This window comes from Macaca mulatta, chromosome 10 (genome assembly GCF_049350105.2).
Source record: "Macaca mulatta isolate MMU2019108-1 chromosome 10, T2T-MMU8v2.0, whole genome shotgun sequence".
In the NCBI taxonomy this organism is placed as follows: Eukaryota; Metazoa; Chordata; class Mammalia; order Primates; family Cercopithecidae; genus Macaca; species Macaca mulatta.
In genome coordinates, this window is record NC_133415.1 from 34600114 (window position 1) to 34622836 (window position 22723).

Genomic DNA, 22723 nt, shown 5'->3' on the forward strand with positions numbered 1-22723 from the left:
TAAAAAATCCTTTTCTTCAATAATATCTTTAGCTTACTATGACATTTAAAAATTTCAAACTTTTAACTTTTTTTTTTTTTTTTTTTGAGACGGAGTCTTGCTCTGTCGCCCAGGCTGGAGTGCAGTGGCCGGATCTCAGCTCACTGCAAGCTCTGCCTCCCGGGTTCACGCCATTCTCCTGCCTCAGCCTCCCGAGTAGCTGGGACTACAGGTGCCCACCACCTCGCCCAGCTAGTTTTTTGTATTTTTTAGTAGAGACGGGGTTTCACCGTGTTAGCCAGGATGGTCTAGATTTCCTGACCTCGTGATCCGCCCGTCTCGGCCTCCCAAAGTGCTGGGATTACAGGCGTGAGCCACCACACCCGACCAACTTTTAACTTTTTGATTCTTTTGTAATAACAGCCTAAAACATTTTTTAGAGCCATATAAAAATATTTTTTCTTTTTTTTTCTGCTCTGTAGCCCCAGCTAGAGTGCAGTAAGGACCATAGCTCACTGCAGCCTCCAACTCCCGATCTTCCCACCTCAGCCTCCCTAGTAGCTTATGTCCAGCTAATTATTTTATTTTTATTTTTTAGTAGAGACGGGGTCTTGTTATGTTGCCCAGCTAATTCGTTTATTTTTATTTTTTAGTAGAGACGGAGTCTTGCTATGTTGCCCAGGCTGGTCTCGACCTCCTGGCCTCAAAACGTCCTCTCACCTTATCCTCCCAGAGTGCTGGGATTACAGGCATGAGCCACTGTGTGGCAGCCTTCTTTATATCCTTATTCTATAAGCTGTTTTCTATCATTGAAATTTTTTATTTTTTACATTTGATCTTTTTTGTTCAAAATGAAGACAAAAACACACACATCAGCCTAGGCCTACACAGGGTCAGGATCATTAATGTTACTGTCTTCCACCTCCACATCTTGTCCCACTGGAACGTCTTCAGGGCAGTAACATGCATGGTGCTGTCATCTCCTGTAACAATGTCTTCTTCTGGAATCTCTTCTGAAGGACCTGCCCGAGGCTGTTGTGTATTATAGACAAAACAGCTAGGCCAGGCTTGGTGGCTCACACGTGTAATCTAAGCACTTTGGGAGGCTGAGGCAGGCAGATCACTTGTGGTCAGGAGTTCAAAAGCATCCTGGCCAACATGGTGAAACCTTATCTCTACCCCAAAATAAAGAAATTAGATGGGCCTGGTGGTACACGCCTGGAATCCCAGCTACTTGTGAGGCTGAAGTGGGAGGATCATTTGAACCCAGGAGGTGGAGGTTACAGGGAGTCAAGGCTACACCACTACATTCCAGCCTGGGTGCCAGAGTGAGATCCTGTCTTAAAAAAACTAAACGAAACTAGAAGGAATACAATCTAAAATAATGATTAAAAGTACGGCATAGTAAATACAGAAACCAGTAAGAGTTGTTTACTGTCAAGTATGACGTAGTGTACATGACTGTATGTGCTACATCTTTATGTGACTGGTAATACACTAGGTTTGTTTACACCAGCATCACAACCATGTGAGTAATGCATGTGCAACCATGTTACAAGGGCAACCACCTCTCTAGGGGACAAAAATATTCATCTCTATCACAACCTCGTGTGACCACTGTCGTATATGAGGTATGCCACTGAACAAAATGACATTACGTGATGCACGCCAGTATTGACTATCTGGCCCTTTACAGAAAACATTTGCTGGCCCCTGTTCTAAAACATGCAAACCACAATGGAAAAGGATACGGGAAGTTGCCTGAGTCAAAATCTGTTTTCTGCTGAGCCTTTGGAGGAACTAGGCATAGTGTTTCTATACATGATGATTACTCTCATTAATCATTTCATTTAATCCTCATAATAATCTAATTGAATACTGTCATTAATTCCATTTTATAGATGAGGCAAATTATGCACAAAGACATTAAGTTCCTTTTTTTTTTTTTTTTGAGATGGCGTCTCTCTCTGTCGCCCAGGCTGGAGTGCAACGGAGCAATCTCAGCTTACTGCAACCTCCGCCTCCCAGGTTGAAGCAATCCTCCCGCCTCAGCCTCCTGAGTAGCTGGGACTACAGGTGTGCACCACCACACCTGGCTAATTTTTGTATTTTTAGTAGAGACGGGGTTTTACCACGTTGGCCAGACTGCTCTCGAACTCCTGACCTCAAGTGAATTGTCAGTCTCGGCCTCCCAAAGTGCTGGGACTATAGGTGTGAGCCACCGCGCCCAGCTGAAATTAAGTAACTTTTTTTAGCGGCATATAACAGCTTAGTCTTGGAGGCATAACAGGTAAACATTTACTGATCCAAATTTCTCTTTCTTTAGAATGAGATCAAAGTAGAACTGCAGGCGAGAATGAGTGTCCGTTCACAGTAGCTGCGTGTGGGAGCTCACTGGCTGGACAGCGTAACTATCACTTTAGGCAATTCCCTTCAGGGAAAAAAGTCAAATAGACTGTAGTGTTCTTTCCTGTCCAGGTTCTCCGTTAAACAGGTGTGTTCAGTTTGTGAAAATTCACTGAGCTGTAGAACCAGGAAATGAGCACTGTTCTGTTTCTGTGTGTGTGTGTGTGTGTGTGTGTGTGTGTGTGTGTGTGTGTATGTGTGTGTGTGTGTGTGTGTATGTGTGTGTGTATGCGTGCATATTATACATGAGTAATAAGTTTCAAGATGACTGCTGTCACCTGATACCTTGATCATAGCCCTGTAAACTGTCTTGAGCTAAACACACCCAGTTGTGGTTTGCCTAGGTTCCTGACCCATAGAAATTGTAAGATTACAAATTTTTGTAGTTTTAAGTTGCTAAGTTTTAGGGTAGTTTGTTACTTAACAGTGGATAACTAATACAGCCTGAAGTAGACACGAACATTAACACTGAAAAGAGAGACAGATAACAATCCTAGAAAGTCAAAAGAATATTAAGAAAAAAACCAAGGTCAATAAACTGAGCAAATTAAAGACAGATATAGGGATACGGTATTCTATTATTTAATAAATACTGGTAGGGGCAAGGCACAGTGGCTCACACCTGTAATTCCAGCACTTTGAGAGGCCAAGGCAGCAGGATCACTTGAGACCAGGAGTTCAAGACCAGCCAGGGGAACACAGACTTTGTCTCTACAAAAATTTGTTAAAAATCAGCTGGGAATGGTGGCGCGGTCCTGTACTGAGCTACTCAGGAGGCTGAAGTGGGAGGACTGCTAGAGCCCAGGAGGTCGAGGCTACAGTGAGACAGGATCCTGCCACTGTACTCCAGCCTGGGTGAAAGAGCAAGATCCTGTCCAAAAAAAAAAAAAAGACCATACTGCAGAGATGTCAATTTTGCCCAAATTTCTTCAGAAGTTTATTTGATTCTAGCTAGAATGATTAGATAAGGGGATTTCTTAAAGAACATGACATAACTTTGTAACCACCATCTGGAAGAACAAACAAGCAGAATTAGTTAAGACCAATTTTAAACAGAAGGACAAATTAGAGGGATGAACTCTGCCATCGAGGAATATCCTATGACAGAAAACAGCCCATATATGAAGGCTCAGTTCACAAATCACTTTCTTACCCCAGGTTACACGCTCTGTTAATATGTTGTATTTTTATTTCTTTTTCTTTTTTTTTTTTTTTTTTGAGACGGAGTCTCGCTGTCACCCAGGCTGGAGTGCAGTGGCCGGATCTCAGCTCACTGCAAGCTCCGCCTCCCGGGTTCACGCCATTCTCCGGCCTCAGCCTCCCGAGTAGCTGGGACTACAGGCGCCCGCCACCTCGCCCGGCTACTTTTTTGTATTTCTTAATAGAGACGGGGTTTCACCGTGTTAGCCAGGATGGTCTCGATCTCCTGACCTCGTGATCCGCCCGTCTCGGCCTCCCAAAGTGCTGGGATTACAGGCTTGAGCCACCGCGCCCGGCCGTATTTTTATTTCTAAGCACTTACTATTGTAATTACATAACTGGCAACTATATAATCAGTACTGTAATCATTAGTGGACCTCCCTGTCAGAATGGTGAGCTCTAAGAGACCTGGTGAGTGTTTGTGCTGCCAGTACCTACTAGTCTGTTTACAGAGGGCTCACAAGGATCATGCAAGCAGACAATCTCATGCACTGATCATCTAAGGCTAAAACACAACCACCTCTGCGACGGGAAGCCTGGCAAAAACCTTCAAGCCTTGCTTAAAACGAAGATCTTAAATGGGCATATCTTTTGACTGAGTGAAGCACTTTCAGGAACCTGGTGAATTTTGTACAAAGCTATGCATTATAATGTGTTTATAACTGCTAAAAGCTAGACATAACTGTCAGCTCTCAGACTGGATTATTTGACGATGACATTTAGGGAAAATGTGGTTACCAGAAAACTGATTGCTATAATGAAAAAACATTCCAGGTTATGAAAATGTGGAATTAAACACAAGGTATGACTCTAACAGTGCTTAAAAAATACAAACTCCCAAGTCTGCATCCTAAATAGAGAACGGAAGACAATATTCTAAGGTATACTTTATGTGTATTTGTATTTATAAATACAGCCTAGGTATCCTAGGGGGAAAAGTCGTTATACTGAGTGCAGAAGCAGTGAGTCTCCCCTAGGAACGCAGACTCCCACCCTGAGAAGAACAGCACTGACATCTCTTTCTTCCCCTGTATACAACTTTACTGCTCATTAACAACAAGCATCATTTCCCAGCCCTAACAGACTGAATGCATTAGAACAGAAATATTGGATACTGGCCGGGCACAGTGGCTCACGCCTGTAATCCCAGCACTTTGGGAGGCTGAGGCGGGTGGATCACGAGGTCAGGAGATCGAGACCATCCTGGCTAACACGGTGAAACCCCGTCTCTACTAAAAATACAAAAAATCAGCCGGGCGCGGTGGCGGGCACCTGTAGTCCCAGCTACTCGGGAGGCTGAGGCAGGCGAATGGCGTGAACCTGGGAGGTGGAGATTGCAGTGAGCCAAGATTGCGCCACCGCACTCCAGCCTGGATGACAGTGCGAGACAACATCTCCAAAAAAAAAAAAAAAATTTCATACCATAAACCATAACAACTCAAACCCCCTACACATGGCACCAGAGGGCAAGAGCCTGGGAAACCCACTGCGTCTCATCTTTTTGTGAGCTTGCCCTGTAGTTCTGTCCTATATAGACACGTAGCAAAGAAATGTGTATTAAGTAAAGATCAAAACAAGAGGTCCTACCAGGACTCTCCTTTGTTTCCATACATCACATTTTGCTCAAGGTCTCTACACATCTCAAAGGCACGGGAGAGCTGTTTACACCTTGCCGTTAAGGGGTAAGGGGTTAAGGGGTAAGGGTGCTTCGGCTGCAAGTTAATTACATCACTGCTGCTGGCTATGGAACCAACAGAAGCTACTCAATGGCAGAAACGTAATAAAAACTAGTTTTGATTTCTCAGGCAATACTTTACCAATACTGCAAACAAAATCAGAAAAAGGCAAATATAAGAAGAAGGAATTCTACACTAGTCGACTTCAATAACTGGAAAGACTGGGAAGATGCTTCAGATGAAGACAGGTCTAATTTTGATCGTTTCTCTGAGATGATGAACAACATGGGTGGTGATGAGAATGTAGATTTACCAGAAGTAGATGGAGCAGATGATGATTCACAAGACAGTGATGATGCAAAAATGCCAGATCTGGAGTAAGGAATATTGTCATCACCTGGATTTTGAGAAAGAAAAATAACTTCTCGGGCCGGGCGCGGTGGCTCAAGCCTGTAATCCCAGCACTTTGGGAGGCCGAGACGGGCGGATCACGAGGTCAGGAGATCAAGACCATCCTGGCTAACACGGTGAAACCCCGTCTCTACTAAAAATACAAAAAATTAGCCGGGCGTGGTGGCGGGCGCCTGTAGTCCCAGCTACTCGGAGGCTGAGGCGGGAGAATGGCGTGAACCCGGGAGGTGGAGCTTGCAGTGAGCCGAGATCGCGCCACTGCACTCCAGCCTGGGAGACACAGCGAGACTCCGTCTCAAAAAAAAAAAAAAAAAAAGAAAAAGAACTTCTCTGCAAGATTTCATAATTGAGAGAATTCCTGAGTTGACAGCTCTAAAGGCAGACGCTGTATTTGCCTACTTTAACTCATTTTTCAACCTGTTTGTTTTTTAAAAGGCTTCACTAAGGGTTGATATGTACCATTGTATGGGGCAATTTTAAGTCAGCTAAGGCAATAACCTTATGCATGAACATTTCCCACTTTCATGAAGCTGTTGAGGTCCTAGGCAATTGATGTAGCTGTTGTGATAAATAAAAACATCTCACCTAAGTCTCCTTTTCTTCATAACACAGATACTGACATTATAGGAAGCTCCCAGCTTAGGGAAAGAGAACTAAATTTTAGATCACAGAACATGGATTCAAAAGTGGCTGGAACAAATTGGCTGACACCTTACTGGTAACCTGCTATTCGTGTTATCCTTCAGGATTGTTCCACTAACATTTATTTTTCAAAAAATTTACATCACGTTATTCTATGTTTAAGTGTTCATTTGTCAGTGTTCCAGGTGTATCTTAGCTATAACCAGAGAATGCCCTAACTTAGATGGTTTTTGAAGCCTATACATTTGGTATTGTTTGACCCTCAAGCTCTTACATCTCAGCATAGAGGACGAAGAAAGCTGTACATTGCTGGTTGAGAGTCTGTACATTTAGACCAGATTTGTATTTGCACTGTCGAGTATGGCAAATGAGTGAAAAATGTTTCATACGCTATTGGATTTTTTATTTCTTTTTTTGATTCAGTTGATACCAGGGCTGAAAACCTCAATTTATGTTCATGATAGTGGGGATTTTTTAAAAAAGTCTACATTCTTTCTAATAAACTGTTGGAAGACTTCAAAAAAAAAAAAAAAGAAATTCTACACTAAAATATGTTAGCTGGGGTATCCAAGAGTAAGCCATACGGATTTGTGAGAATGAAATAAACTCAAAGATTATGATGGAATAAAAAAGCTCAACTGCGGAATGAGCCAAATACAGCCTGGGAACTCACATGTAGGTCCTCCATCTACACTGTCCCCTGATGGCTAAGGATCGGTTCCGGTTTGTCACAGGACACAGGAAACATCACTACGGCTGGTTAATTAGTTCTCCGCGCAAGAAATGCTTAGAAAGAGCCAGGCGCAGTGGCTCACGCCTGTAATCCCAGCACTTTGGGAGGCCGAGACGGGCGGATCACGAGGTCAGGAGATCGAGACCATCCTGGCTAACACGGTGAAACCCCGTCTCTACTAAAAAATACAAAAAATTAGCCGGGCGTGGTGGCGGGCGCCTGTAATCCCAACTACTCGGGAGGCTGAGGCAGGAGAATGGCGTGATCCCGGGAGGCGGAGCTTGCAGTGAGCTGAGATCCGGCCACTGCACTCCAGCCTGGGCGACTGAGCAAGACTCCGTCTCAAAAAAAAAAAAAAGAAATGCTTAGAAAGATCAGAATTACTCACGTGATATCTCTTCGTTGATAGCAGCCCTGAAGCAGGCAGGCAATCAGGTCACTGATAAACTCCACATCATCTCTGTGAAGAGCAGCTTCTAACTCCTGAGGGAGGGAGAGAGGGAAGTTGAGAAATCAAACAGACAGAGATTTCTTAAAACACACCGCCCCTCCTACCGCCAGCACAAGCCCCAAGAACTGAAGGGTCCCAGTAGCGGAAGGACTTCCCAGAGATCAGCTCTGCCCTTCCTTCTGGCTACTGTGAGAAGAGCAACCAGATTCCACGTTTTCGTTTTCCTGGGGTTTTATTTCTCCCACTGCTCCCTCCCCAGCCCTATTCCTCTTACCTGCACATGAAAAGAAACACACGTAACTCTTTTTGATAAATCAATTCTAGCTGCATAATTAAAGAGCTTAACTCTCTGATTATAATCGAGTATAAATACAAACGTGCTATACTGCTTTCTATTTTAATCGCAAAAGAGAGGAAAGGAGCGCTCATGTAATTGTTTATCAAGTATTTGTCATTCACTTAATCTTCTCAAGAGATAAACCATCTGCAACAGCTTTAAAGAACCACTATATTTTGAACGGCATGTGTTAGTAAGTGATAACGACAATTTTTATTTTGGGACACCACACCTATATGGCTGATGAAAGGTGATTGCGAGAACCAAGGCTAATCTTACATCATCTAAACAGAATGAGGTAACGTCTGTGTGAATGCCTTTGCTTTCCTTGGGGTTCAGCTTGCCTCGACACGGTATTCCAACAAGGAATTATTTGGAAAGGGGCCACTGGACAAAAAGTGGCGGTGGGGAACTTTAGGAGATCCTATTTCCCTTCTCAACAACCCCAAAATAAGCAGGTACTTTCTTAGATGACAGAGTATTTTCTAGGTCATCAGGTCTCATATTAGAAAAGTTTGCCCACATTCTTTCAACCAGGATGCAATCTTCTGCATGCAAATCATTTCCGAAGAGTCTGCTCCCTATAGTTTGACTTGCTCATAACTAGATCAGTAATCCCCAGAAAAACCAAACTTTTGACAATCTTATTAATGGTTCTGAAAAGTACGAGATGTACGTAAGATGCAAGTTCTGATCTTAATGCAATTACATGGTAGCAGACACAAAACAGGGTGGTTTGCTTCTCATATAGAAATAATATGGCTCTGGCCAGGCATGGTGGCTCACTTGAGGTCAAGAGATCAAGACCAGCCTGGCCAACATGGTCAAACCCTGTCTCTACTACAAATATAAAAATTAGCCAGGTGCAGTGGCATGCACCTGTGATCCCAGCTACTGAGGCTGAGACACAAGAATCGCTTGAACCCAGGAGGCGGCGACTGCAGTGAAATGAGATCATGCCGGCCTACTCCAGCCTGGGCGACAGAGTGAGACACTGTCTCAAACAAACAAAAAACACAAACCAATCAGTACCAGCAGGTACAGAAAGCACGCTATGGGAGCTGAGAAGAAAAGGATTACTTCTGCTGTGGAAGCCTGGGAGATTTCGTGAGATGGGAATTGTGACCGAGTGACAATGGGCAGAGAGGCAGGGCATGACCAGGTGCAGGAGGATATCAGGTTCAGTTTAACTATTCTGTAGATTATGTGGAGGGGAGTAATGTGAGCTGAGATTGACAGGCGATCCTGAATACCCAGCTAATGAGTTTGGCCTTTCTTCGGGAGACAATGGAGATCCACCTCAGTTTATTTCTATAGAGGAGTGGCAAAGTGAGACTAATCTAGCTGCTGTGTATATACAAGGAATTCTAGTGGTGGAGGGTGGGAGGGGAGATGTTAGCCCAAGCAGCAGCGCAGGAGGAAGGTTCTGAAGGACTTACTAAACGAGAGAAAGGAGAAACAGGAATTCAAGATCTGCCAGAAGTAAAGGCCAGCTGAGGCGACGGAAGACTTGATCGGCTCATGTTTTAAGCTGGGCACTGGGCAAGCCTCCCAGTGACTTACAACAGAAGCGAAATCCTCAAAGCAAAAAGTCCCAGGCCATCTCATTGGATAGGAAGTCAGAATCAGTTAGAGCTGGAAATGAAACTACAGATCACATATTTCCATTCTCTCAATTTAAAGATGTAGAAACTAGCCGGGTGTGGTGTCGCATGCCTACAGTCCCAGATACTTGGGAGGCTGAGGTAGGAGGATCACTGAGCCCAGGAGTTTGAGACCAGCCTGGCCAACACAGCAAGACTCTGTCTCTTTTAAGGGAGAAAAAACAACAACAACAAGATAAAGAAACTAGTTCCAGAAAGGTTAATTGGCTTCTCCAAGGGCACTCAGCAAATCAGTGACAGAGCCGAGTGGAAACCCAGGTCACCGAGTCCAGCGTTCTTCCCACTACCAAGCTGCTCCCCCCGGGTCAGTGTTCTTCATGCTAGAAAGGCCTGATGGTTTCTACAATTACAACCACCACCCCAACCACTGTGTCTTTTCTCTAAGCCCTCACATGTATCATTGTCCCTGGGTGGAAATCCCGTCCCTCCACCAAACCGTACGTACTGTAGTTCTTCAGGGGAGAAACTTTACTTGCAAAGTCTTCCCAGCCAAGCTCCCCCACGCTGCTGCCACCAGTGCTCGCTGTCACTGTGGCGGCCGTCCGTGCACCCCTGCACGTTTCTATGGGTCCTGTTCTGTTCCCTCCCCTGCCATCATAAACTAAGAGCACAATCGGATCGTGATGGAAGGTGCTACAGTCTGCACTAACTGGTTTCTCCTAAGATTTTTTAACGCATGGAAGTACCAAATTAAATAATAAAGGCAACACTGGAGGCCGAGATGGGAGGATCGCTTAGAGCCAGGAGTTCAAGACCAGCTGAGCAACACTGCGAGACCCCATCTCTACAGAAATAAGTAAATAAATAAATAAATAAATAACAAAGGCCACATTTGAGAAGATAAACTAAGAACCGGGAGGGTGTTCCCAAGGAGAGGACTGCATAAAGTTTGCCATATGGTTCATGTGGCATCTCCTCAGAGGATGGCTTTCGCTATGTGGTTTCCAGGAAATCTAATTACCTTTCTCTCCATCTCCGCCTTCTGCACACATACATCGTCTACTGGCTTCCGCCTTTATCACGGCCATTTTCACCAGCGCTGCCTAGGTTCTAGCTACAATACTATCCTCCAAGGAGGCAAGACAAGTTTTCTACATTGTAGCAATAATGTCAGGAATGTCTTTTCTTCAGAACACAATGGAAAGTAGAGTATCAGGGATGCTGGACTAGCTCTTCCAAGGAGAACTGAAGAGGCTTAAATGGTCTCTGAAAAGGACACAGGTAGCGAGAGGAACTCTGCATCCTTTATTAAATATTCCATCTCTTCTCCCTTACCTGCCATATTCCCCATTTCACCATCCCTGGAATATAGTAACTAACTCATGAAGTCATTAAAAGCAGGGTTCAAAATGTAAAACTGCTTTTTAAATATAACTCTAGGATATTACGTTTAACGTGTCAGAAGCCACCCAGAAAACCCACCAAAAACTGTGCAGGTCCAAGCTAACTTGTGAGGTCATGAAGTCATCGCTGCACTTACCCCTGGAGCTCAGCAGAACTTACAAACGCAGAATCAGTAAAGATGAGAACCAAGAATAGGTGATGAACCCCTGGAGAGCAAAGCCTTTTCTCTTTCCCTTTAGTAACTATAACTCCCCGCAGTCAGTACCAAATGGATAAACCAAGGCACAGTAAACACAAGCCCTGGTCTCACCATCCTGTGATGAAATACGGAGGGAGAATGTTATATCAAAACAGCCAAGAAGGAAAGAAACAGGAAAGCTATTTTTAATCCTGCTGAATAAAAGAAATGACCAAACAGTTAAAATGTGGGCTAATCAGTTAAAATGTCTTCCCAATATTTTAACGGGCATGGTGTTTCAGATATGCGGCTGGCATCTGGAAGATGAAAAAGTCTTGGATATCTGTTTGACAACAATGTGAATCTACTTAATATTACTGAACTGACCACTTTACAATGTGTTTACTACAAAAAAATTTTTATCACATTCAAAGTGTCTGTTTTCAAGGGTTGTAATGATTAAACGAAGCAATGGCACACAGTAAACGCTACATGGAAACATTTACCTTTCAATTATTTCATCTTCCTTGCAATGATAGTTTGTGGAAAAACAGCAGAGTATCCTTCTCAAAATTCAGAGGTTTCTGAACAACAGAAATTCAAATGCTTTTAATAACACGGCCTGCGGTGTTCATGTGCCAATAAAACTATCTGCAAGACCAATCTGGAAATCCAGGTTACTACTTGCAAAGCTTTACCACTTAAAGGTTTCAACCCAGAGCTTAAGTCTTAGACTACGGCAATAAGGGACTCTACTAAAAATCTCCACCCCAACCTTTTCTCTCTTTTTTCTTCTCACTTTCTCTCCTCCTCTTTTGTATTTCCTTTTCACTGTGAGCATTGAGCTGTGAGCACAGAAATCTGAACTTTGCCAAGATGCTCTGGGACAGAAGAGGAAGGGGGGAAAAACAGCAGAAAAGACAGCTAATCAGCATAGGGCAGGGAGCCCCGTTACCACTGCCCCTCTGCAGCTTCAGAGAGTAGCTGAAGGGAGTAACAGGATTTGCCGCCTTTGCAGCTGGCATCACAGCTCATTAGGGAAAAGTCTGTTCAACATCCTTCCACCTTCTCCACCCTCAACAACAAATCCTTCGAGCCGTGCAGTGGCTGCTGGGAAAAGAACTCAGAAGTGAGCAAGGGGACTAGCCCCAACCTCGCACAGCAGCGGGAAGAAGCAGAAGAAACAGGGCCTTCACCATACCTCTTACGAAAAGCAGTTAACCATTCTGCACTTCGTAAAGTCCTGCCTGCCTCATACACGAAGATAATTTCCAGACTGGAGACAGCCAGGTGACATATGCAGGATATTGCTAAATGCCTTTATTGTAACCCTAACAACCCACTTAATACACTTTTTCTTAAATAACATTACAGGTACCTTTTCTTGTTTGATGTGTGTCTAATCCCTGTATACATTTTCATTAATCTTTTGCTAAAAGGGTAGTAAGGACAGAAAGTCTTTTCATCAACTTCTGATTAAGGATCGAGATCATAGATTTGCACTACTGCCACTCGGTCACCGTAATTCCTTTGAGTGTATTTAAGGAGGGCGAAAATGTTTAAAGAAAGAAAAAAAACATGTTTGTCGTATTTTATTTAAGAGGGTTACAAATCTTCCTAATTTGCACAGGCACCAACTACTGCGTAGCATCTCTGTCAAAGATCTGGCTTCGTATCGGACCCGGAACCGCGCGGACACAAAGGAGATGCAAAGCAGGCCTCTTGAAGGCCTGTCCCAGCTGCTATCCAAGAGAGAATGCCTGGAGTGTGGGCTCAGAATACAGAAAGAAAAAAAGCACCCTGGCCTCCAGAAGGCTCCCCTGACTTTGACAGCTGATGCTTTCTAACTTGGTATAAATTAATTTAATCCCAAAGGCATGCCTCATGCCAATTTACACTGTAAAGTATAAATCAGCTCAAGTGGGTATAATGGTGAGGGACCTGAAACCAGCTATATAACACTTTCGGTTGGCCAAGAGATGTATCCCAGGAGTCCCCAAAGGCTGGCCAGGTCCGTGTTGCTGCTTTGCTGCCACCATGTCATTCCTCTCAGCCTTCCATCAAACAGCTGTGTCACTGGCTCGATGCTGAGTAACACCCAAAGGAAACCAAAATAGCTCCTCCCTCAAATACGACTACAACTCTAAAATATTAGGTTAACTGGAAAATATTAATTATACCAATATATGCGTAAATCTAGAACGGGGTTTTCTACAAACGTGTAAATTACTAAAACTGGCTCCAGAAGTTTAAAAAGGCTAAAAAGCAGCTCCATGAATCTTCTCCCATTAAAAAATGTCCATATGGCCAGGCGTGGTGGCTCACGCCTGAAATCCCAGCACGTTGGGAGGCTGAGGCAGGTGGATCACCTGAGGTCAGGAGTTCGAGACCCACCTGGCCAACATGGTGAAACCCTGTCTCGACTAACATGCCAAAATTAGCCGGGCGTGGTGGTGAGTGCCTGTAATCCCAACTACTGGGGAGGCTGAGGCAGAAGAATCGCTTGAACCCGGGAGGCAGAGGTCGCAGTGAGCCGAGATCGCACCCACTGCACTTCAGCCTGGCGACAGAGCCAGAGTGTCTCAGAAACAAAACAAAACAACAACAACAACAAGAAGCCCATATTAACAAATTCCTGAGCACTGTGAAAGTTGGAAACTATGCAGTATGTTCTAGGTTCGATGAATCCAAGTTTGATTGTGCTTTTCTTTGTTCAAAAGTCTTCGGTGTCTCCCTAATACGTAACACAATTTCCTAGGTGACTAGAACAATTATACTAGGTGGCTAGTATACCCGACACGCATGGCCAGAGACAAAATCTGGAAAAGCAGGTTCGCAGCTGACCACAGACAGCCTCAGATACCAGACAGAGTCATCTGGACTTCATCGCTTAGACCCCATTTTCCAGTTAGGATGTGAGTGTTCCCTGGGTTTCACGGTGTGTGGCTGGAATATAAAAAGCCACAGGGTAAAAATGGCATAGGTTCCTAGAGACTTTGACTTTGTGTTGTTGTTGCTTGTTGTTTGGGAGGATATTTTTACCTTAAATACTTGCACGACTCTTAAAGATAAAATGAGAGGTGTCATTAGAGAATTTCTGTTCAGAGCTGCTTTGGAATCTAGCTCCAGGCCTCTGAGGTTTGGAATCATCATTCTCTGCTACTAGGAGATCACTGCTGAATTAGTTGGAGATTGTGTGGGTACTGGGGAGTCACCAAAGACTTTGAACAAAGAAAAGAGAGAATAATCAAACTTGGAAGGTTAAGTTGGATGTGGTCTGCAGATCACACTGTTTGGGAGAGACTGGAGGGCGAGAAGAACCCTGGTCTAGTCTGGGAAGAGGTGACGGGGCCAATGCTAGAAATGACAGCGGAAATGGAAAGAAACGATGAAAGAACAGTCTCAGACACACAGTCAATAGGGTTTTGCAACTAACTGTAGGTGGAGAAAAACGGACAAGGAAAATTTTAGTTAAGTTTTACTCCTGTCCAGGAAAAGAAAACATTATAGTATCTTTAACGGATAAACAGAAATAGAGGAGATAAAAGATGGGGCGGATGGTGAGTGATGCCAGAGATAAGGTCCTAGAAGTTTAACATGGGACTTCATCTTCCAATGTTCTAGTTCCGGTTGCTCTTACATGATTGTGTCCTGGTCTCCTGCGTGAGAATGATAAAAATGTGCATAGATACAATTTTTTATTCTTATTTTTTTAACTATCATGGCTCATTGCAACCTCCACCTCTCAAATGCAAGCGATTCTCCAGCCCCAGCCACCCGAGAAGCTGGGACTACAGTCATGCACCACCACCCCCAGCTATTTTTTTGTACTTTTAGTAGAGATGGGGTTTCATCATGTTGGTCAGGCTGGCCTCAAACTCCTGACCTCAAATGATCTGCCCACCTCAGCCTCCTAAAGTGTTGGGATTACAGACGTGAGCCGCCATACCTGGCCCACAGAAAATTTTATATACAATTTCAGTATGTTTGTCTGTGAGTGTGGTAGGTTCCTGTGACTGAATCAATTCAATCAGCTCAGCATCTTATGGACCTGTGATAGTGGGAAGCCACACAAGCAGAAAGGCAGCCGTGGTATCTGAAGACATACTATGTGCCAGGCTCTGTGTTACGTGCTGGGGACACAAAGAAGAAAAAAGAGGACCCTGCCCTCAAGTAGCAAAGATCTAGAAGGGAGGACAGGCAAAAAAACAGTAACGTTTTTCCACGCAATGTGATGGAGGCCACGGCAGAGCCATGCTGCTATGAAGACAGCAATGGCTGAAAGGCCAGCAGGAGCCAGCAGGCATGCAAGAGAAGAGGGCAACGGCACAGTACTCCAGCAACGTGCAGATCACCGCCAAGAAGAAATGCTGAGGTGAGCGTATGAATGAAGATTTCCAGACATGCCTGAAATCCAATCAAGACGAAATCTGGAAAGGTAGGACAACTAGGAACAGCCCGGATAGGATTATAGTGAAGAAAAGAGAATTGGATTCTTACTGAACAAAAGAATGTTATCATCAAAAGAGGATGCGCTGTATGCTGTCCATCATGGGAATGAGGTCCCAAGATAAAGAACTGGCAGTAATGATCATCCCCCCTGCTGGGGGAGAGACAGTGATGACGCACTGTCGTGGGCCAAGAATACTTCACCAGCCCCGGGAGAAATGACCCCGGCAAAACGAATGCTTTCCCTTCTGATTCTCAACTCCTAGTACTGGAAGGGTGGTGTGTGTTGAATGGCAGGTAAACGTGAAGGCCATGAAAAGTACTGCTGGTCTCAGTGTGTCCCCCAAAGCTCAAGTACTAGAAAGCTAATCCCCAGTGCAACAGTGTAGGGAGGTGGTGCCTAACTTGGGTCAGGGGGGCTCTGAATAAGAATTAATGCCATCTTGGGAGTGGGGTAGTTATCAAGAAACTGGTTTCCTTTGCAAATGAGTTTTGCGGTCTTGCTCACTTCCTCTCACCTTCTCATCCTCCTGCCTCCCGCCATGGGATGACAAGGTGCCACACAACAGCCCTCAACAGACGCTGGCACTCTGATACTGGATTTCCCAGCCTGAAGAACTAGGAGAAATACATTTCTTTTCTTTATAAATTACTCAGTCTGTGATATTTTGTTATGGCAAAACAGTATGGACTAAGACAGTTATATATCCCATTTTAAATACAAGAAATAAAATTCTGAGACTTGGGACCTATGGTTATCAAGGGGCTGGGGGTTGCTGGTTTTTTGGAGACAGGGTTCTTGCTCTGTCGCTCAGGCTGAAATGCAGTGGTATGATCTCATTGCAGCCTCGACCTCCCAGGCTCAAGTGATCCACATCAGCCTCTGAGTACCTGGGACTACACGCATGCACCAACAAACTCAGCTAATTAAAAAAAATCTTTTTGTAGAGATGGGATCTCACTATGTTGCCCAGGCTGGTCTTCAACTCCTGGCCTCAAACAATCCTCCTGCCTCAGCCTCCCAAAGCGCTGGGATTACAGCCTTGAGCCACCGCGCCCGGCCCCAGGACCTTGTAAAAAGTGCCCCGAGTGCGTCTGATGATCAGGCAGATTGGGGAATCTGCTCGGGAAGTAAGCACTTCCCCTTTGTCCCTCCCCTTTGTTATCGCTGTGGGGCTCACCGAGTCCTGTCCTAAGGCTTTCATGGCATCTACAGATACGTTCCTCAACGCGCGTCACCCAGCTGAGAGAGATCTCACACGTGTTCCGATTGTTTCCTGGCTTCTCATAAGAGGATTATGCTGCCCATCCTCACTGACATCAGACTTGTTCATACGGCTTGCTCATGAAAATGTTCTGGCCAATGAAATATGAGTGAAGTGACATATGCCACCTCTGAGCAGAAGCTGAAACGATTATCACACTGTTCAAGTACAGCTGTTTTCCCTTTATCCCAAATAGGAACTGCTCCTTTAATCTAGAAAGCAGAAGGAAGACAGAAAGCGCAGAGTCAACAGCTGGTCTGGAAAAACTTGATGGACACTCCCCCCATGTTTCTGTGGCTGCTAAGTACTGAGCTTCTAGGACTGCTTGTTACTGCAGCATAGCCACGCACAAGCACATACAGGCACGAGGAAGAGAGAAACGCTGAATGTAAAGGAAAAAAAATGAAAGGTTTTGGCCAGGCGCAGTGGCTCACGCCTGTAATCCCTGCACTTTGGGAGGCCGAGGCGGGCAGATCACGAGGTCAGTAGTTCGAGACCAGCCTGACCAACATGTGAAACCCCATCTCTACTAAAAATACAAAAATTAGCCGGGCGTTGGTGGCATGTGCCTGTAATCCCAGCTACTCAGGAGGCCGAGGCAGGAGAATTGCTTAAACCCAGGAGGCGCAGGCTGAGGTGAGCTGAGATAGCACCACTGCACTCCAGCCAGGGCAACACAGCAAGACTCCCTCTCAAAAAAAAAAAAGGGCAAGCAAGGTTTTAAGTAATAATAGCAGTTACCATCTTGGGGACAGGTAGCAGGTTTCCAATCTTTAGCTTATTTACTTTGCACAAAACCCTTAGAAGTAGGTATTAATAGCATCACTTTACAGATAATTATCTCTCACAAAATAGAGTTACCTTCAATCCAAATGCTTACAAAGTTTCTTCTAAGTTGCTAATTCAATTGTTTTAATTTTGAGTAATAGAAATTTGCATGCTTAAAGAAATTAGGGAAATGACAGTAAATAGCCTGAAAACAACCTCAATCAATGCAAGTTATGGATGTTTACAGAGGTCACCTGATTGAATCCATTTTAAAAGGAGGGGAAGGCCAGGCGCTCTGGCTCATGTCTGTAATCCCAGCACTCTGGGAGACCAGGAGATCAAGACCAGCCTGGTCAATATGGCGAAACTTTGTCTCTACTAAAAATATAAAAAATTAGCTGGCATAGTGGCATGTGCCTATAATCCCAGCTACTCTCAGGAGGCTGAGGCAGGAGAATTGCTTAAACCTGGGAGGCGGAAGTTGCAGTGAGCTGACGAGATCATGCCACTGCACTCCAGCCTGGGTGATGGAGCAAGACTCTGTCTCAAAATAATAATCTAAATAAATAAATAAAGGAGTGGGTGGGTACTTTACCATGTTCAATACTTGTTCTGAGGATTCAACAGCATGCGTTGTATTCTCATTATTCAAATCACTTTAGGCAGGGTGCAGTGGCTCATGCCTGCAATCCCAGCAATTTGGGAGGCCGAGGTGGCTGGATTGTTTGAGGACAGGAGTTCAAGACCTGCCTGACCAACATGGCAAAACCCTGTCTCTACTAAAAATACAAAAATTAGGCTGGGTGTGATGGCTCAGGCCTGTGATCCCAGCACTTTGGGAGGCTGAGGTGGGTGGATCACGAGGTCAGGCTTTCAAGACAAGCCTGGCCAAGATGGTGAAACCCGGTCTCTACTAAAAATACAAAAATTAGCTGGGCATGGTGGCAGGTGGCTGTAATCCCAGCTACTAGCGAGGTTGAGCCAGGAGAATCGTTTGAATCCAGGAGGTGGAGGTTGCAGTGAGATTGCACCGCTGCATTCCAGCCTGGGAGACAGAGCAAGACTCCGTCTCAAAAACAAAAACAAAAACAAAAAAAAAAGAAAAAATAGGTGATGAATGCCTGTAATCCCAGCTACTAGGGAGGCTGAGGCATGAGAATCACTTGTACTCAGGAGGTGGAGATTGCAGTGAGCCAAGACTGTGCCACTGTACTCCAGCCTGGGAGACAGAGTGAGACTCTGTCTCAAACAAAACAAAACAAGTTTAAATATAAATATTTAAGTATTGATGCTTTAATGATCATGAATGTGCACCTACTTATAGGTCAAATACCCACCTGTCAAGTGAATTAGAAATTGTGACTTAGAAAAATTTTCAGAAAATATTATCAGAAGTACACTCAAACACTTAATAGACAGGCTGACGTGCTCTCAAACACTGTACATCAATACTTCCCTTCGAAAGGAAGTTCTAGAATGGGCACGACGGCTCATGGATGTAATCCCAGTGCTTTGGGGGATTGAAGTGGGAGGACTGCTTGAGTCCAGAGTTTAAGACCAGCCTGGCAACTTTGTGAGATCTCATCTCTACAAAAATTTTTTTTAATTAGCTAGATATGGTGGTGCGTGCCTGCAGTCCAAGCTGTTCAGGAGGCTGCGGAGGGAGCACTGCTTGAGCCCAGGAGTTCGTGGCTGCAGTGAGCTATGAGCATGCCTCTGTACTCCAGCCTGAACCAAGCAGAGAAGAGAGAGACCTTGCCTCCAAAGGAAAAAAAAGACTTTTATTCCTTAAAAATCTAATAAGCATAAGGTAGCTGCCAATATTAACTGAATTGGGCCAAGGTAGTGAGGGGTGGCAGAGCAAAGATGCCCTCTCTCAAACCCTAATCATCAGAGATAAGCAGCAGGGAGAATATGGCCACTTCTTTGACAGCTTATTAAGAACTAGGAATTTCCTTATGTGGACACCTTTTTAAACTTGATACTAGTCAAGAAATTTCATCAGCTGGCCTAAAGGAAAGAAATTCCTGCCTAACTAATTATCTGTCTCAACTGATGAAGCAGTTCACTAGTGAAACGTCATTAAAATGACTTGAAACCTCGGAGATGGTAACAAAAACCTCTATACAAAATCTTAATGCCAGTATTAGTGATGCAAACAAATTTTCATTCCCACCACTGCACTGCAACCAAGCCAAATTTAACAAATGGTTCTCAGCCTTCATCATACTAAGTTTAAAAGCAGCGTTTAAGTTAGTTGATGATTCTATCTTAAAATAATTTCTTCTCTTGGCTTTCAGGACACACCCACCCACCACCCCACTGCTATTTCTTTTCCATCTTTGCTGTTTTCCTCACCCTAACCCTCCAACTCTACTGCTAGAGAACCACCCCTTGAACCTCTTCTTTTCCCTGCTCTCCTTCCTTCCCTTTCTGTTCTACACCCACGGACCCTTGATAGCTCTTTCAGCATCAGGGCTCAAAATCCCATCCATTAGGCTGGCCCTCATTACACCGCCCTACCTCTCCTCAACTCCAGAGTCCCCTCATCCCAGTGCCTGTCCCTGATGTCAGCAATGAATGTCAAACAGGCAGTGCAAACTTAACAGAACCAAACTGAGCTTTGGATCTCACCTCTTCAAACCTCATTCCCTCTAACTCCCCAATCTCAGTAAACGACGTAGTTCTCTGGTTGCTCCAGCAAAAACTTGAGGCATCTTGACTCTTCCCTTTTTCTCTCTTCTCACATCTAGTCAATTAACAAATCCTGATGACTCTATTCAAAAGAGTCCACGACCCGTTTGTCTGAGCTTCATCCATTTAAAAGCTTCCTAACCAAATTCCCTGCTTCTCTCTGCTCCTCATATCAACAGCTAGTGAGCCTTCGAAGTCAGTCGGAGCATTCCACCCCTTTGTACCAATGTCTCCTTTAGAACGAAATCCAAAGTTTATATGACCTCTAAGACCTCACCTTCTGCAGCCTCCTGCTGACACGCTAACTTCGCTTCTCACTACTCTCATCCTTGATTAACTCCCTAACTCATACTGGCCTCTTACCTGCTCCTCAAACATACTCAGCACTCCTGCCTGGGGCCTCTGCACTAGGCTCTGCCTGGAATACCCTCTCCCTCACTTTCTGTAGGTCCAGTCACTGTCTCGTCCCTCTACTCTGTTTTATTTTTCTAAGTAACTTACCAGCTACTGATTATATACATTTATTTTCCGTCTTCCACCATTATTAAAGCTCCTTGAGGAGCTTTGTCTATTTTGGGTTTGTGGCTGTTTCCCCAAAATTGTATTTGCCCACAGCGAGTATTTACTAAATTTTTTTTGAGATGGAGTCTCGCTGTGTTGCCTAGGCTGGAGTGCAGTGGCGCAATCTCGGCTCACTGCAACCTCCGCCTCCAGGTTCAAGCAATTCTCTGCCTCGGCTTTCCGAGTAGCTGGGATTACAGGCGTCCGCAACCACACCCGGCTAATTTTTGATTTTTAGTAGAGATGGGGTTTCACCATCTTGGCCAGGCTGGCCTTGAACTCCTGACCTCGTGATCCACGTGCCTCAGCCTCCCAAAGTGCTGGGATTACAGGTGTGAGCCACCGTGCCCGGCTTTAGTAAATATTTTTAAAAATTAGTTAGCCAGTTCCCACAATCCAAGAATCTCAACTTAACAAATGAGGTTAACCTATTTATGCCTAGTGTTCCATTATTGGAACGCTAAGCATGTAGGAGTTATTCATATCCTACTGCTCAAGGTCATTGCTGAGGTCTGATTGCAAAAATTCAAATAATTGCAACCTCGGCCATAAATGGGTTTAAACATACACCCTAGTAAGAAATGCCCTAAATTCTAGCCATTAGAAGGGACAATAAGGAAAAATATGAATACTAAAAAGCATATCATGACAATAAGGCATCTGAAACATTTTATGGCTACACTGAAGTTTCCTATGATATAGTTTAAAAATTACCCAGTCTGTGAAAACTATTTTCTCCCAAAATTAAATCTGTAACTACAGGTTAAGCATCCCTTATCCAAAATGCATGGGAACATAAGCATTTTGGATTTCACTTTTTTTAAAATTTTGGGATATTTCCATATACAAAATGAGGTATCATGGGGATGAGACCCCAGTCTAAACATGAAATTCATTTATATTTCATATGCATCTCATACATATAACCTGAAGGTAACTTCACGCAATATTTTAAATAATTCTGCGCATGGAACAGTTTTCTCTGTGTTTGGACTGCAACCTGTCATATAAGGTCGGGGTGGAATTTTCCACTTGTGGCATCATGTCAGTGCTCAAAAACGGAGACCAGATGTGGTGGTTTAGGGATGCTCAACGTGTGTTCATTAGCAGAGCAAATACTGGTGTTGCTCTCTGCGGGAAGCTGACCCATGGATATAAGACACCAGCTAGAGAGAACCACTTCTTTAGGTCTACAGAGTGTCAAAGAGCACGCGGCGATGAAGAAAAGCTCCACTTTGAGTATGTTTTTTTCTTTTCTTTTTTGAGACGGAGTCTCGCTCTGTCATCCAGGCTGGAGTGCAGTGGCGCGATCTCGGCTCACTGCAAGCTCCACCTCCCGAGGAGCTGGGACTACAGGCGCCCGCCACCCCGCCTGGCTAATTTTTGGTATTTTTTAGTAGAGACGGGGTTTCACCGTGTCAGCCAAGATGGTCTCGATCTTCTGAACTCATGATCTGCCCACCTTGGCCTCCCAAAGTGCTGGGATTACAGGCGCGAGTCACCGTGCTCGGCCCATTTTGAGTATTCTTTTTTTTTTTTTTTTTGAGAAGGAGTCTCGCTCTGTCGCCCAGGCTGGAGTGCAGTGGCCGGATCTCGGCTCCCTGCAAGCTCTGCCTCCTGGGTTTACGCCATTCTCCTGCCTCAGCCTCCCGAGTAGCTGGGACTACAGGCGCCCGCCACCTCGCCCGGCTAGTTTTTTGTATTTTTTTTTTGGTAGAGACGGGGTTTCACCGTGTTAGCCAGGATGGTCTCGATCTCCTGACCTCGTGATCCGCCCGTCTCGGCCTCCCAAAGTGCTGGGATTACAAGCTTGAGCCACCGCACCAGGCCATTTTGAGTATTCTTAAACCCATGTCTTTCTATCTCTACTGTCACTGCTCTAATATGGACACTGCTATGGTTTGTGTCTTCCAAAATACACTGTGGTGGTACAAGAGGTAGGGCTTCTGGGAAGTGACTAAGTCA

At 44.6% G+C, this 22723-nt stretch overlaps 1 protein-coding gene across 12 annotated transcripts in view; it reads right to left on the reverse strand.

Moving 5' to 3' along the window:
- CECR2 (CECR2 histone acetyl-lysine reader) overlaps nt 1–22723 on the reverse strand; it is a 197764-nt gene that overhangs the window by 77814 nt on the left and 97227 nt on the right. For 11 of the 12 annotated variants that reach the window (XR_013399582.1, XM_077950793.1, XM_028828022.2 and 8 more), the window contains exon 2: nt 7436–7530. Coding sequence is in view for 10 of the 12 variants with exons in the window: in XM_077950793.1 (XP_077806919.1) it covers nt 7436–7530 (95 nt within the window). In the remaining 2 variants the exon portion in view is untranslated. Of the gene's footprint in view, nt 1–7435; nt 7531–16651; nt 16851–22723 lie in introns of those variants that run through there. The other variant, XM_077950791.1, reaches the window with a different exon arrangement.